The sequence below is a fragment of the Hypanus sabinus genome, chromosome 21, assembly GCF_030144855.1.
Source record: "Hypanus sabinus isolate sHypSab1 chromosome 21, sHypSab1.hap1, whole genome shotgun sequence".
Lineage (NCBI taxonomy): Eukaryota > Metazoa > Chordata > Chondrichthyes > Myliobatiformes > Dasyatidae > Hypanus > Hypanus sabinus.
Window position 1 is genome coordinate 3189283 of NC_082726.1, and position 15975 is coordinate 3205257.

A 15975-nucleotide genomic window follows, 5' to 3' on the forward strand; every position below is an offset into this window, starting at 1 on the left:
AAAGAGGTGACATAGGATCAGAAGGTGTTGAATCATTGTGGATGGAACTCAGGAACTGTAAGGGTAAAAGATCCAGATGGGAGTTAAATACAGACCCCAAACAGTAGTAAGGATGTGATCTACAAGTTGCAATGTGAGACAGAAAAGGGCAATGTTACAACAGTCATGGGGGGGAGGGAGGATGGATTTCAATAATGCAGATAGATTGGAAGAATCAGGTTGGTGCTGGATTTCAAGAGAGGGGATTTCTGGAGTTGGCTTTTTTTAGGGCAGCTTGTGGTTGAGCTCACCAGGGGATCAGTTATTCTGGACAAGGTGGTGTGCAATGAACTGGAATTGATTAGTGCTCAAGATAAAGGAACCCTTAGGAGAAAGTTATCATAATATGATTGAATTCATCCTGAAATTAAAGAATGAGAAGCTAAAGTCAGATGTATCTGTATTATAGTGGAGTAAAGGGAATGACAGAGGCATGAGAGAAGAGTTGACCAGAATTGACTGGAAAGGAACACTGGCAGGGAAGATGGCAGAGCAGTAATGGCTGGAATTTCAAGAAGCAATTTGGAAGGCACAGGACGTATACATCCCAAAGAAGAAGAAGAATGCATATAATACAACAAAAATTAGTGGGAAGTTAGAGGATTGGGAAGCTTTTAAAAAACAACAGAAGGTACCTAAAAAGTCATTAAGAAGGTAAAAGTAAGCTAGCCGATAATATTAAAGAGGATACCAGAAGTTTTTCAGATATATAAAGTGTAAAAGTGAGTTGGGTGTAGATTTTGGACTGCTGGAAAACAATGGTGGAGAGGTAGTAATGAGGGACAAGGAAATTGTGGACGAGCAGAATAAGTATTTTGCATTAATCTTCAGAGAACTTCAGTAAACTCTGCAGCATCAGTGCCTTGTATTGACCTGCACTGGCTTGATGGTGTAAAATACATCACACTGCTTGCTGTTCCTCACCCCATTTCCTGACTAGTCACATCTTTTTGCAATGCATTATGATCTGCTTCACTATCAATGGGATCTCTAATTAATAATAAGAGAAAAATATTGGGCTATGGGTTACCCTAGGTAATTTCTAGGGGAAGGACATGTTTGGCACAGCTTTGTGGGCCGAAAGGCTTATATTGTACTGTAGGTTTCCTATGTGTCTAGAAAAGGAGAAAAAGAAAATGGAGGAGATTTGGAAATTGAGGTTCAATGGGACTTTGGGATAAGTTCAGGATTTCCTGTGGGTTAACTTGCAAGTGAGATGAATGAAGGCAAATGGAATGTTTGCATCTATTTCAAGGGTATCACAGCCAAAGCCAGAATGTATTATGGCTTTGTATGGAGCTGGTCGGATTGCATTTAGATTATTGTGAGCAATATCACTATGCAACGAAAGATGCAGTGGCCCTGGAGAGCAGCCAGAGATTTCCAGAGTGAAAAGATTTATACTTGAGCATTTGGTATCTCCGCTTTTGTACTCAATCACATGAATGGGGGAGAATCTCATTGAAACCTGCTGGTTATTTGTATAGCACAACATGGTCGGCACAACATTGTGGGCCGAATGGCCTGTAATATGCTGTAGATTTCTATGTTCTATGTTCACTGTGTTAGACACTAGCAGTTCCAGGTGTCAGGTCATGAAGTGTGTGAAGTTAAAATTACTAGTAAGAAGATTATTGGGAAACTGTAAGGTCTGAAAGTAGATAAGTCACCTGGACCAGATGGTGTACATCCCAGGGTTCTGAAAGAGGTGGCTGAAGAGATTGTGCAGGCATTAGTAATGATTTTTCAAGAATCGCTAGATTCTGGAATGGTCTGGAAGACTGGAAAATTGCAAATCTCACTCCACTCTTCAAGAAGGGAGAGAGGCAGAAGAAAGAAAATGCCAGTTAGTCTAATCTCAGTGGTTGAGAAGGTATTGGAGTTGATTGTTAACAGTAAGGTCTCAGGGTATTTGGAGACACATGATAAAATAGACCATAGTCCGCATGGTTTCCTCAAGGGAAAATCCTGCCTGACAAATCTGTTGGAATTCTTTGAAGAAATAACAAGCAGGATAGACAAAAGAGAATCAGTGGGTGTTATGTATTTGGATTTTCCAACGGCCTTTGACAAGGTGCCACACATGAGGCTGTTTAACAAACCTATGGCTTTACAGGAAAGATCCTAGCATGGATAAAGCAGTAGCTGATTGACACAAGTCAAAGAGGGGTAATAAAGGGAGTCTTTTCTGGTTGGTTACCGGTGACTAGTGGTATTTCACAAGGGCCTGTGTTGGAACCAATTCTTTTTACATCACTATAGTTAATGATTTGTAAAATGGAATTGATAGCTATGTGCAAAGTTTGCAGATGATACAAAGATAGGTGGAGGGGCAGCAAGTTTTGAGGAAGTGCAGAGGCTACAGAAGCACTTAGATTAGAATGGGCAAAGAAGTAGCAGATGGAATACAGTGTCGGGAAGTGTATGGTTATGCACTTTGATAGAAAAAATGAAAAAGTTAACTATTTTCTAAATGGAGAGAAAATACAAAAATCTGAGGTACAGGATTCCCTAAAGGTAAAGTTGCAGGCTGTGGAAGGCAAATGCATTGGTAGTATTCATTTCAAGAGGACTAGAATATAAAAGCAAGGACGTAATGTTGTGATTTTATAAAGCACTGGTGAGGCCTCACTTGGAGTATTGTGAGCAATTTTGGGCCCCTTATCCTAGAAAGGATGTGCTGAAACTAGAGAGGGTTCAAAGGAGGTTCATAAAAGTTACTCCAGGATTAAACAGCTTGTCATATGAAGAGTATTTGATGGCTGTAGCCTTGTATTCACTTGAGTTCAGAAGAATGAGAGTGACCTCATTGAAAACTATCGAATGGTGAAAGGCCTTGATATAGTAGATGTGGAGATATGGTGGGAGTGTTTAAGACCAGAGGACACAGCCTCAGAATAGAGGGTCGTCCTTTTAAACAGAGATGAAGAGCAATTTCTTTAGCCAGAGAGTGGTGAATCTGTGGAATCTGTTGCCACAGGCAGATTTGGAGACCAAGTCTTTATGTATATGTAACACGCTGTAAGATTTCACTGCTAATGTAACAGCTTCTCTGTAATGTTCCACTGCTAAGGTAATGGTTTCTCGGTAGCAGCAATGTTTGGGTTAAGACTAGAGATAACGGGGCATGTTAGCCCATGAGTGGGATGTTGTTCTTTCTTGTGTGTCTGGGAGCCGGGAACTTACAGTCTTTTGCTGGGGTAGAAGAGGAAAGAAGACGTTACTGGAGAGAGTTGGTAGACCGCTAGACGAAGTGGAATTGGAGCGAGGGTCCGAAGGTCAGTGAGGATCAGAGGAGGTCGATGGTGGATGAATGGTTTTTATCAGTAAGTTCCAACGTTACGCATTAGACTGTTTCATGAGAATGGGCCTTTTTCTTTTTTTGTTTCTTTATTAACCATATAGTCAAATTAAGAATTATAAAGCTCAATGGATTAATCGCATTTTGTGTACTGTTTATTATTTCATGGTACTGATTTGTAACGGGACACATCGCGCAGCATCCACCCAAATGAGACTTCTTAAGTTTGGCTGGGCTGGGGGCTATCAGTCTCTATATTAAGCCGCTGGCTGAACCAAGAGTTACTTATATTTAAGGCAGAGATTGATAGATTCTTGATTGGTCAGGGGATAAACAGAAATGAGGGGGGGCAGGGGGAGGCAGGAGACTGGGGTTGAGTGTTTACATGGATCAGTATGATGAAATGGTGGAGCAGACTCGATGGGTCAAATGGCCTAAATGTGCTCCTAAATCTTATGGTCATCCTCTACCTCAGGCCAATGAACATGCACAGAACAGTGGTCCCTATCTCAACCTTTCCCATCATTCAATAACCGCATGGTTCAACCTTTATCTCAGCACAGTAATCACCATCTCAACTTGCCCCATCATTCAATAACTGCATGGTTCATCCTCTAACTCAGGCCAATTCTTACATCCTTCAACTGCCCAAAAATTCAATGAGCAAAAGCACTGGGACTGCAGACACAGTCATTGAACCACCACAGCACAGGGAGGAAGTGATTTCACAGTAGAGGCTTCACAGAAAATTGACCCGGAATGTCTCCTATTTTCATATACACTCAGTGGCCATTTTATGTTACACCTGTACAGCTGCTTATTAATACAAATATTTAATCAATCAATCATGTGGCAGCAACTCAATTCATAAAAGCAAAAGGTTCGGACCACACATCAGAAAGCAGAAAAAACATGATCTAAGTGACTTTTTCCATGGAATAATTGTTGGTGCTAGATGGGGTGGTTTGAGTATCTAAGAAAATTGCTGATCTCCTGGTATTTTCACACACAACAGACTTGTCCAAAATGCCACTGGTGAGAAGCAGCAACAATTTGCAGCATCAAACAAAACTACTAAATATTCTATGAAAGGTACTTTTTCAGGACTATGGTCACTACAATTTCAGACTGTATTTTCCCTTTTGGGAGTTTATGCTGATTGTTCAGCCAGTTTAAAAGTACATTCCTCTTTGGGAGTTGTACTTTTAAGCTGGCTGAACAATCTGGCATTTTTAGAGTATACTGAAGGATTCGGTGAACTGGACTCTGGAGAATGCAGGTACAGACACATCAGCCATTGCTGGAGCAGAATTAGAGCTGCATTGAAGCCGTGGGGCCAGGGCCCAAAAGTGAAAAACAAACCAATGTTCAGCACCAAGCCAGATTAAAAAGATCAAGGCACCGTGGCTGAGGACAAAGGATGAATCTGTGTTCAGCGCACTATGCCATGAGGTTTTATTTGCCTCAGTGCTCAATGGGCTCTGTGGACTCACTTTTTGCAGGTCACGTTCTGTGTGTTATTTGTTTACCTTTTTTATCATTTGCATCCTTTTTTCTGCACAATGGCTGTCTGATAGTCTTTGTGGTTTTATCATGGATGCTATTTAATTTCTTTGTTTTGCGGCTGCCTACAAAAAGATGCAACTCAAGGTTGTATATGGTGTCAAAAACATAAAGTCTGCAGCTGCTGGACATTTAAAGCATCACACACAAAATGTTGGAGGAACTCAGCATGCCAGGCAGCATCAGTGGAAAAGAGTACAGTCAACATTTCTGGCCATAAATTTTCTTCAGGATTGTTCAGCTGGCTCTGTATGGTATACAGTACATATTTTGATAATAAATGTATTTTGACCTTTGTGTTTTCAGAGAATTTTGTGAAAACTAAAAATATCCAGTGAGCAGTAGTTCTATGTTAACAGCTTGTTAACAAGAGAGGTCAGAGGAGAATGGCCAGACTGGTTCAAACTGACAGGAGGGTGACATAACTCAAATAACCACATGTTACAACAGCAGTGTGCAGAAAAGCATCTCTGAAAACACATGTTGAACATTGAAGGGGATGGGCTACAGCAGCGGAAGACCATGAACATACATTAAGGGGTACCTAATGAAGTGCCTATTGTGTGAAATACAATAGCACTGAGCAGAGGGGGTCAATAAATACCATTTAACAACCAGATGAATTCACCTCCTCCTGCAATGTGAACTTATGATTCAGTGATCAGCCTAGCAAGGCAGCATTCATCCATTCAAGGAAAATACAAAAAGGCCAAAGTGCAAAAAGCTGGAGTAACAGAGCAAAACTGCACTGTATACAGGGTCTTTAGAGCAACAAGTCCACACTGAGCACAGTGCCACTCAGCTTTAGTCACAAACCCACTCCGTGCAAAAACTCCTAACTAACTCTAAAGCCCAGGTTTCAAAGGTTGAAAAGTTCATTTATTAACAAAGTATGCAACACTGAAAACAAAACAAAATGAACTAAAATGTAACAGGCAGATTAACCCCCAAATCCCATTCCCCTGCAAAGAATGAGAAAGATCAGGCAAAAAACACAGAATATAAAAGAACAATAAGACTGAAAATAAGCCTCTAATCCAAGTCCATATACAAAACATAGAAAACCTGGGTAACATTCTCTGGTTGCAACTGTCACTTTCCATTTCACTTGTTTACGAGGAATTTGTAAATTCTTCCCAACACCTTTAAAATGTACTTGAACTTTGAAACAAAAAACAGAATGAATTCAAAGCCTAAGGCTACGTCCACACTACACCGGATAATTTTGAAAACGCTGGTTTCGCATAAAAATTTGAAAATACCTATGTCCACATTGAAACGGATATTTTGGTGAATCTCCTCCTACTGCGTATGCGCAGGACACATCTACCAAAAACAAGCAACGTGTTTGGTATCGAATCTCGCCATGAAAGAGTTGGAGCGCGTTTGTTCAGTTACAGACTAGAAAAACTTAAACGACGGACAGCTGTTGGCTCTCACATAGGAGGACTTAAAACTAAAAAAAACAAATACTGGAGCATATGGAGGCAACCAACAGGGAGTTCACAGACAGTATGATCCGGCTGACGACGAACATTGAAAAACTGACTAACTCTGTTGCATTAATAAAGCCCTTTGTTAAATGTATAAAACATGTCTGCATCAGTGTTATCTTGTATTTCCATACAATGTTACATTAGGCTGTTACACATCTATTGTCAGAGAAGTACTTACATAAATAGGGAAACCACTTTCATAAGAGCAAGGACAGAAAACAGGGCAAAGTGAGTATACTTATTTATTCAGTAAGTTATGGGTCAAAGTATTTGGTGAGTACATTTCGAACTCTTCTGGCTTCAGTCTCATTGTGTCTGTTCTGAAATTGTTAGGCTGCGTTCAAGAAAATAATGAAATGACGCGCTGCCGTCACCATCTGTTCCGGCACGTCATGACAGCGTTTTTAGATTTCTCCGGTTACCTGGTCCACACTGCTCCAGCCAATCCGGCATTTTCAAAAATAACACACTCTGGAGAGTGTTTCTGAAAATCTCCTTTTTCAGGGGACGAAAACGAAGTTTAAGTGTGGACAGAGGGTAAAAATTAAGAGAAAAAGCTTCGGTTATGGATTTATCTGGTGTAGTGTGGACATAGCCTAAGTGTGCCTTCACCTGAACATTTAAATTGGACACTTCCAGAGCAAAACTATAAGTGAATGAATCCACAGACTCTCTAAATGTACCTTCAACTGAACATTTCAGTTGGACATTCCCAGTGAGAAATTCCTATCCTGAGGTCTCACAGCTAGCAGGGAGTTTCTCTGTATGTGTTCACGATCAGTCCTTTGACGGATTTGAAACTCCAACAAGACATCACAGGCATAGAGTTTTTTCTTACAGACTGTTCAGCACTAAGCATTTATTGTAACCATATGATCATAAGACATATGGCCATATAGCCCCTCAAGCCCTGAGTTGATATACGTAGTGACACTCTAACCGTTACCATGTGTTAACTATTTCATTCCTGGAATCATTCTCACAACCCTCCTCTGGACTCTTTCCAATAAAAGCTTATCTTTTCATTGATAAAGGGGCCAAACTTCTCTCATTACTTAAAAAAAAAACTAGGTAATGATAGGAATCTAGAAGATTATAAGTCTAGCAGGAAGGAGCTTAAGAATGAAATTAGGAGAGCCAGAAGGGGCCATGAGAAGGCCTTCGCAGACAAGATTAAGGAAAACCCCAAGGCATTCTACAAGTATGTGAAGAGCAAGAGGATAAGATCTGAGAGAATAGGACCAATCAAGTGTAACAGTGGAAAAGTGTGTATGCAACCAAAGGAAATAGCAGAGGTACTTAATGAATACCTTGCTTCAGTATTCACTACGGAAAAGGAACGACGATTGTAGGGATGACTTGCAGTGGACTGAAAAGCTTGAGAATGTAGATGTTAAGGAAGAGGATGTGCTGGAGCTTTTGGAAAGCATCAAGTTGAATAAGTCACCGGGACCGGACAGGATGTACCCCAGGCTACTGTGGGAAGTGAGGGAGGAGATTGCTGAGCTTCTGGCAATGATCTTTGCATCATCAATGAGGATGGGAGAGATTCCGGAGGATTGGAGGGTTGTGGATGTTGTTCCATTATTCAAGAAAGGGAGTAGGGATAGCCCAGGAAACTATAGGCCAGTGTGTCTTACTTCAGTGGTTGGTAAGTTGGAGAAGATCCTGAGAGGCAGGATTTATGAACATATGATTAAGAGTAATCAGCACAGCTTTGTCAAAGGCAGGTCGTGCCTTACGAGTCTGATTGAATTTTTTGAGGATGTGACTAAACACATTGATGAAGGTAGAGCCATAGATGCAGTGTATATGGATTTTAGCAAGGCATTTGATAGGGTACTACATGCAAAGTTTATTGAGAAAGTAAGGAGGCACGGGATGCAAGGGGACATTGCTTTGTGGATCCAGAACTGACTTCCCCACAGAAGGCAAAGAGTGGTTGGAGACGGGTCATATTCTGCATGGAGGCCGGTAACCAGTGGTGTGCATCAGGGATCTGTACTGGGACCCCTACGCTTTGTGATTTTTATAATTGACCTGGATGAGGAAGTGGAGGGATGGGTTAGTAAATTTGCTGATGTCACAAAGGTTAGGGGTGTTGTGGAGGGCTGTCAGAGTTTACAGCGGGACATTGATAGGATGCAAAACTGGGCTCAGAAGTGGCAAAAGGAGTTCAACCCAGTTAAGTGTGAAGTGGTTAATTTTGGTAGGTCAAATATGATGGCAGAATATAGCATTAATGGTAAGACTCTTGGCAGTGTGGAGGTTCAGAGGGATCTTGGGGTCCGAGTCCACTGGACACTCAAAGCTGCTTCGCAGGTTGACTCAGTGGTTCAGAAGGCAAACGGTGCATTGGCCTTCATCAACCATGGGATTGAGTTTGAGAGCCGAGAGGTAATGTTCCAACTATATAGGACCCTGGTCAGACCACACTTGGAGTACTGTGCTCAATTCTGGTCGCCTCACTACAGGAAGGACATGGAAACCATAGAAAGGGTGCAGAGGAGATTTACAAAGATGTTGCCTGGATTGGGGAGCATGCCTTATGAGAAAAGGTTGAGTGAACTTGGCCTTTTCTTCTTGGAGTGACAGAGGATGAGAGGTGACCTGAAAGAGTTGTACAAGATAATGAGGGGCATTGATCGTGTGGATAGTCAGAGGTTTTTTCCCAGGGCTGAAATGGCTAGCACGAGAGGGCATAGTTTTAAGGTGCTTGGAAGTAGGTACACAGGAGATGTCAGGGGTTAAGTTTTTTACGCAGAGTGGTGAGTGCGTGGAATGGGCTGCAAGTGGCAGTGGGGGAGAGGGATACAATAGGATCTTTTAAGAGACTCCTGGATGGCTACATGGAGCTTAAAAAAATAAGGGCTATGGGTAAAGTCTAGGTAGTTTGAAGGTAGGGACATGTTCGGCACAGCTTTGTGGGCTGAAGGGCCTGTATTGTGCTGTGTGTTTTCTACATTTCTATGTTTCTCTCTGCGGTTTGACCAATGCTTTATGGAGCTTCCACATAATGAATATTATGAAGTTTCTATCCAAATAAATTAATCTGTACCTTATAATTGTTGGGGTTGTAGGTGAGAGCATTTCCTAAATGCTCAAAAGCTTTCTGGTACATGCCAAGCTGAAAACCAAGAACATACATGATTGTTGGTTGTTATTTTGACACTGTATGTAAACAGACAATGTGGCATTGTTCCCAGAACCCATCTTTTATTGAGTCTACAAAATTTCATTCAACCTTGCTCTTTTTCAGAACAAAGCCAGCATAATTTCAGACAGAAATTGACCAAAAGCAGGTAAATCAACCTTCACAAACTAAGTAAAGGCCACACAGGTAAATGTACTACGGGATGAGCATTTTTAAATCTGAAGATCCACACATGTAAACACATTGGAAAATGCACGTGCAAATAGAGTATAGTCGACGAGATTTAATAAACTGCAAGCTACACCTGTAAAAAATTCAGTGTTGAGCATGTGCAGATATATTCTCCTGATTGTCAGATGATGAAGAAAATTACGCCTTAATTAACAGAATCTTCCAGTGCAACACACACAAATGCTGGAGCAACTCAGTAGGTCAGGCAGCATCTATTGCAATGAATAAACAGTCGATGGTTTGGACCAAGAACCTTCATCAGGACAGGAAAGAAAGGGGGAAGATGGGGATAGGGGAAGGAGGACAAACTAGAAGATGATAGGTGAAACCAGGTGGATGGGGGAGAGGGGATGAAGTAAGAAAACTGGGTTGGTGATAGTGGAAAAGGCAAAGAACTGGAGAAGGGATCTGACAGGAGAGGAAAGTGGACCAGATAGAAGGGAAAGAGAAGTAGAGGCACTAGGTGGAGGTAATAGGCAGGTGAGGAGAAAAGGTTACAGGCCAGAGTGGGAAAACGAAGCAGAGGGAGGGGGAGGGGAAAATGACTGGATGTTGGAGAAATCGATGTTCATATGATCAGTTTAGAGGCTACCTAGACAGAATATGAGGGGTTACACCTCCAGTCTTAGAGTGGCCTTGTCATAGCAGAAGAGGAAGCCTTGGACCAACATGTTGGAATGGGAATGGGGATAGGAATTGAAATGGTTGGCCACTGGAAAATTCAGCTTTTGACAGATGGAGCTGAGGTGCTTGAAAAAAAATGACTCAATCTTCCCCATAGTTCTGAATTTTATTTAGAAATTTCATATAAATATTCTCATGCAAGCACAAGGCCTTTGAGAAAATGGTTAAAACCATGCGTCCACAAAGTGTTTCTACTGTAACATTACCTGCAGGTACAGTAACCCCAGAGTTGTCAGAAGATCAGCATTTTCAGGAGAAAACCTATTGGAAGGAGTGGCAGCGTTAAAAGAAATTTTTAAAAACGAATGACTACAGATGCTATAAATAAAAAAAAGTTGTGATGAAATTCAACAGATGTGGCGGCATATGTGGAGGGAGAAACAGAATTAATCATTAGGGCGTGAAGGAGGGTTACTAATCTGAAATGGTAAATCTGTTTTTTTCTCAGCAGCATCTTTGCTTCAGTATCATCCCCCAAGTGATACGTCAGGATAAACTCATTTTACTTTTCTTTGCAATTTTCTAACTTTAGTAAAGATACCTGATTTCACCCCACAACACACACAAAATGCTGGTGGAACACAAGCAGGTCAGGCAGCATCTATAGGAAGAAGTACAGTCGACGTTTCGGGCCGAGACCCTTCATCAGGACTAACTGAAAGAAAAGACAGTAAGAGATTTGAAAGATGGAGGGGGAAGGGGAGATCGGAAATTATAGGAGAAGACAGGAGGGGGTGGGATGAAGCCAAGAGCTTGAAAGGTGATTGGCAAAAGGGATACACAGCTGGGGAAGGGAAAGGATCATAGGACGGGAGGCCTCAGGAGAAGGAAAGGGGGAGGGAAGCACCAGAGGGAAATGGAGAGCAGGCAAGCAGTGATCGTGAGAGGGGCAGAGAGAGAAAAAAGAGAAGAGGGAGTAATTAATTAATTAGATAGATAGATGTAACCCCCTGGGTCGCCTCAGGCTCGCTCACACTCGTTCTCGTCTAGGGGAGCAGCCTTCGGCCCCGCCAAACTGGGTACTCAGCTGGTGTGGATGCTGTGTGATGTCCCCGCCTCGCCCACAAACAGACAGTACACCATATGCGATTAAATGAGTACAATTTATAAAGGTTACTATAACTAAGTGATTAATAACGATACAGTATATATGAAGAGAAAATTAAAGAAAAGGCGCCAAACTTATCAAAGTCCAAATCACTTCGTGCACAGCCGTTGGAGCTCAATTACTGAAGTCTTCTGGCCACCATTCGATCCCCTCCGAACTCCTCGACTCGCAGCTCAGGACCCTCCGAACTCCTCGACTCTCCAAACAGCTCAGGACCCTCCGAGTGGTCAACCAAGCACATCTAGCTTCATCCCCCCCCCGTCCTCGGAGAATCTCCTGGCCTCGGACCCCATCCTCGCCCAGCTTAGAGCATTGCGTCCTCTCTCTCGACCCCCTCGCGCCGATTTGCCCAAAAGCCCGTCAACAAAAGCTTACAGACTCAGAAGAAAGAACATTAATCCCCATTTGGTTTACAAAGGAATACCATTCTCGTTATCAGTAAATTAGCATTCCTGCTAGTTAACAAAAGGAAACCCTTTCCCAACAGTAACAAAGAAAAAAAAGAAACCCCCTTTACATAGATAAATGAGGGATGGGGTAAAAAGGAGAGGAGGGGCATTAACGGAAGTTAGAGAAATCAATGTTCATGCCATCAGGTTCGAGGCCACCCAGACGGAATATAAGGTGTTGTTCCTCCAACCTGAGTGTGGTGGAGTTAAGGAGATTTTAAATAAACACATGACTATGAAGGAATGATGGAATATGGATGAGACACAGGAGGAGGACATTTAGTATAATTTGGTGTCAAGATCAGCACAACATTATTTGGCCAAATGGTGTGTCCAGTGTTGTACTGTTTTATGTTCATTGTTCAATGATTTACATTTATTTTGATGTCTTAAGGAAACCATGTTGAGCAGAGTGCAGTAAGAGCAATGGATGCAGAAGAAAGTGACAGAGAGAAAAGTGAGGCACCTCTTGGTGCACTAAGTGAAGTGAGGAGAGTTTGGAGAGAGATCAGAGAAGTTGGGATATAGTGGGTGGTGACAAAGGCTGCTAACCAGAGAGACTGGCGGCGGGCGAGAACAGCCGGGGTGAAATCACAAACACAAGGAAATCTTCAGATGCTGGAAATTCAAGCAACACACACAACATACTAGTGGAACGCAGCAGGCCAGGCCACATCTATAGGAAGAAGTACAGTCGACGGTTCGGGCCCAGACCCTTCGTCAGGATTAACTGAAAGAAAAGATAGTAAGAGATTTGAAAGGGGGAGGGGAGATCCGAAATGATAGGAGAAGACAAGAGGGGGAGGGGTGAAGCTAAGAGCTGGAAAGGTGATTGGCAAAAGGGATACACAGCTGGAGAAGGGAAAGGATCATAGGACGGGAGGCCTAGGGAGAAAGAAAGGGGGAGGGGAGCACCAGAGGGAGATGGAGAACAGGCAAGGAGTGATTGTGAGAGGGGCAGAGAGAGAAAAAAAGAGGGGGGGAGGAATAATTAATTAATAGATAAATAAATAAATAGACAGACAGACAGATAAATAAATAAATAAATAAAGGGTGAGGTAAGAAGGGGAGAAGGGGCATTAACAGAAGTTAGAGAAATCAATGTTCATGCCATCAGGTTGGAGGATACCCAGCCGGTACATAAGGTGTTGTTCAACCTGAGTTTGGATTCATTTTGACAGTAGAGGAGGCCATGGATAGACATATCAGAATGGGAATGGGACGTGGAATTAAAATGTGTGGCCGCGGGGAGATCCTGCTTTCTCTAGCGGATAGAGCGTAGGTTTCAGCGAACCGGTCTCCCAGTCTGCATCGGGTCTCACCAACATATAGGAGACTGCACTGGAAGCACCTTATCACAATATCACAGAATATCACAACAGCTGACTCAGAAGTGAAGTCTCATGTCACCTGGAAGGACTGTCTGGGGCCCTGAATGGTAGTGAGAGAGGAAGTGTAAGGGCAGGTGTAGCACATGTTCCGCTTACAAGGATAAGTGCCAGAAGGGAGATCGGTGGGAAGGGATGGGGGGAGCGAGTGGACAAGGGAGTCGCGAAGGGAGCGATCCCTGCAGAAAGAAGAAAGGAGGGAGAGGGAAAGATGTGTTTGGTGGTGGGATCCCGTTGGAAGTGGCAGAAGTTACGGAGAATATGTTGGACCCGGAGGCTGGTGGGGTGGTAGGTGAGGACAAGGGGAACCTTATCCCGAGTGGGGTGGCAGGAGGATGGGGTGAGAGCAGATGTGTGTGAAATGGGAGAGGTGCATTTGAGAGCAGAGTTGATGGTGGAGGAAGTGAAGCCCCTTTCTTTAAAAAAGGAAAACATCTCCTTCGTCCTAGAATGAAAAGCCTCATCCTGAGAGCAGATGAGGCGGAGACAGAGGAACTGCAAGAAGGGGATGGCATTTTTGCAAGAGACAGGGTGGGAAGAGGAATAGCCCAGGTATGCAAAAGACAGAGTGGGAAAACATACTGCATCCGGTGTTCCCGGTGCAGCCTTCTATATATTGGTGAGACCCGACGCAGACTGGGAGACTGTTTCGCCGAACAACTACTCTCTGTCTGCCAGAAAAAGCAGGATCTCCCAGTGGCCACACATTTTAATACCATGTCCCATTCTCATTCTGATATCCCTCCTCTACTGTCAAGATGAAGCCACACTCAGGTTGGAGGAACAACACCTTATATTCCATCTGGGTAGCCTCCAACCCAATGGCATGAATATTGATTTCTCTAACTTCTGTTAATGCCCCTCCTCCCCTTCTTACCTCACCCTTTATCTATCTATCTATCTATTTATTTATTTATCTATTAATTAATTATTCCTCCCCTTTCCTTTTTTCTCTCTCTCTGCCCCTCTCACAATCACTCCTTGCCTGTTCTCCATCTCCCTCTGGTGCTCCCCTCCCCCTTTCTTTCACCCTAGGCCTCCCGTCCCATGATCCTTTCCCTTCTCCAGCTGTGTATCCCTTTCGCCAATCACCTTTCCAGCTCTTAGCTTCACCCCTCCCCCTCTTGTCTTCTCCTATCATTTCGGATCTCCCCTCCCCCTTTCAAATCTCTTACTATCTTTTCTTTCAGTTAATCCTGTCGAAGGGTCTGGGCCCGAACCGTCGACTGTACTTCTTCCTATAGATGTGGCCTGGCCTGCTGCGTTCCACTAGTATGTTGTGTGTGTTGCTTGAATTTCCAGCATCTGAAGATTTCCTTGTGTTTGTGATTTCACCCCGGTTGTTCTCGCCCGCCGCCAGTCTCTCTGGTTAGCAGCCTTTGTCACCACCCACTATATCCCAACTTCTCTGATCTCTCTCCAAACTCTCCTCACTTCACTCAGTGCGCCAAGAGGTGCCTCACTTTTCTCTCTGTCACTTTCTTCTGCATCCATTGCTCTTACTGCACTCTGCTCAACATGGTTTCCTTAAGACATCAAAATAAATGTAAATCATTGAACAATGAACATAAAACAGTACAACACTGGACACACCATTTGGCCAAATAATGTTGTGCTGATCTTGACACCAAATGTCCTCCTTTTGTGTATCATCCATATTCCTCCATTCCTTCATAGTCATGTGTTTATCTAAAATCTCCTTAACTCCACCAAACTGTCTGCTTCCACTACTACCCCTGGTAACTCATTCCAAGCACCTATGCGATAAAAACTTGCCTCTCACATCATCTCTAAATTTTCCTTCCTCTAACCTTAAAAGCATATCCTCTGATTTCTACCTTGGGGAATTGATTCTCTCTGTCAATTCAGCCTCTGATCCTCTTGGGTGAACAACCAAAGGTGTATACTTTCTCCTTTCATTTAACTTCCCAGCAGAGACTGTTGTACTATGATGTGTGTTCTCCTGTCGCACAGATATGAACTGTTGTATATGCTTATCACATTTGTTAGGAAAGATTTTCTGTAACAATCATCGTGATAGTGGTGCTGATTGAGCCTGCTTGAAAGGGTGATGTGCCAGATTGTCCATAATGGATAGTAGTTTGTTTAGTGACCTCCATTCCACTACTAACTTAAAAGTGTAGCCAAGGATGGATCCAGCCTTTTTGATGGGTTTATTTTGTCTTTTTGCTTCACCAGCACCGATGCTGCTTCCCCAACATAAAGCTGCAAAGAAGACAGCACTCGCTAAAACAGTCTGGTAAAAGATCTCCAACATCCACCTGCACACATTGAAGGATCTCAGCTTTCTTAGAATATAGATTCTGTTTACCACCTTTGTGTAAGCAGCCTTGGTGTTGGTTTTCCAGTCGTCTGTTGTCGAGGTGAACACCCAGGTACTTGTATTCCTCTACCACCGCAGCTACTTCTCCCAGAATGACTCATCACAGTTCTCTTCCTCCTGAAATCAGTCACCATCTCCCTGATTTTGGCCACATTCAGGAGCAGGACTACTCCACAAACTTGTCCACCAGTTTTCTGTACTCTGACACCTGCTACATC

At 43.0% G+C, this 15975-nt stretch overlaps 1 protein-coding gene across 10 annotated transcripts in view; it reads right to left on the reverse strand.

The window, feature by feature from the left end:
* The window catches only part of bbs4 (Bardet-Biedl syndrome 4), a 138096-nt gene that overhangs the window by 36373 nt on the left and 85748 nt on the right, over positions 1-15975 (reverse strand). For all 10 annotated transcript variants that reach the window (XM_059945870.1, XM_059945875.1, XM_059945869.1 and 7 more), the window contains 2 exons: positions 10675-10729; positions 9458-9526 (listed from right to left, as the gene is read on the reverse strand). In XM_059945870.1, the coding sequence (XP_059801853.1) occupies positions 9458-9526; positions 10675-10729 (124 nt within the window). The remainder of the gene's footprint in view (positions 1-9457; positions 9527-10674; positions 10730-15975) is intronic.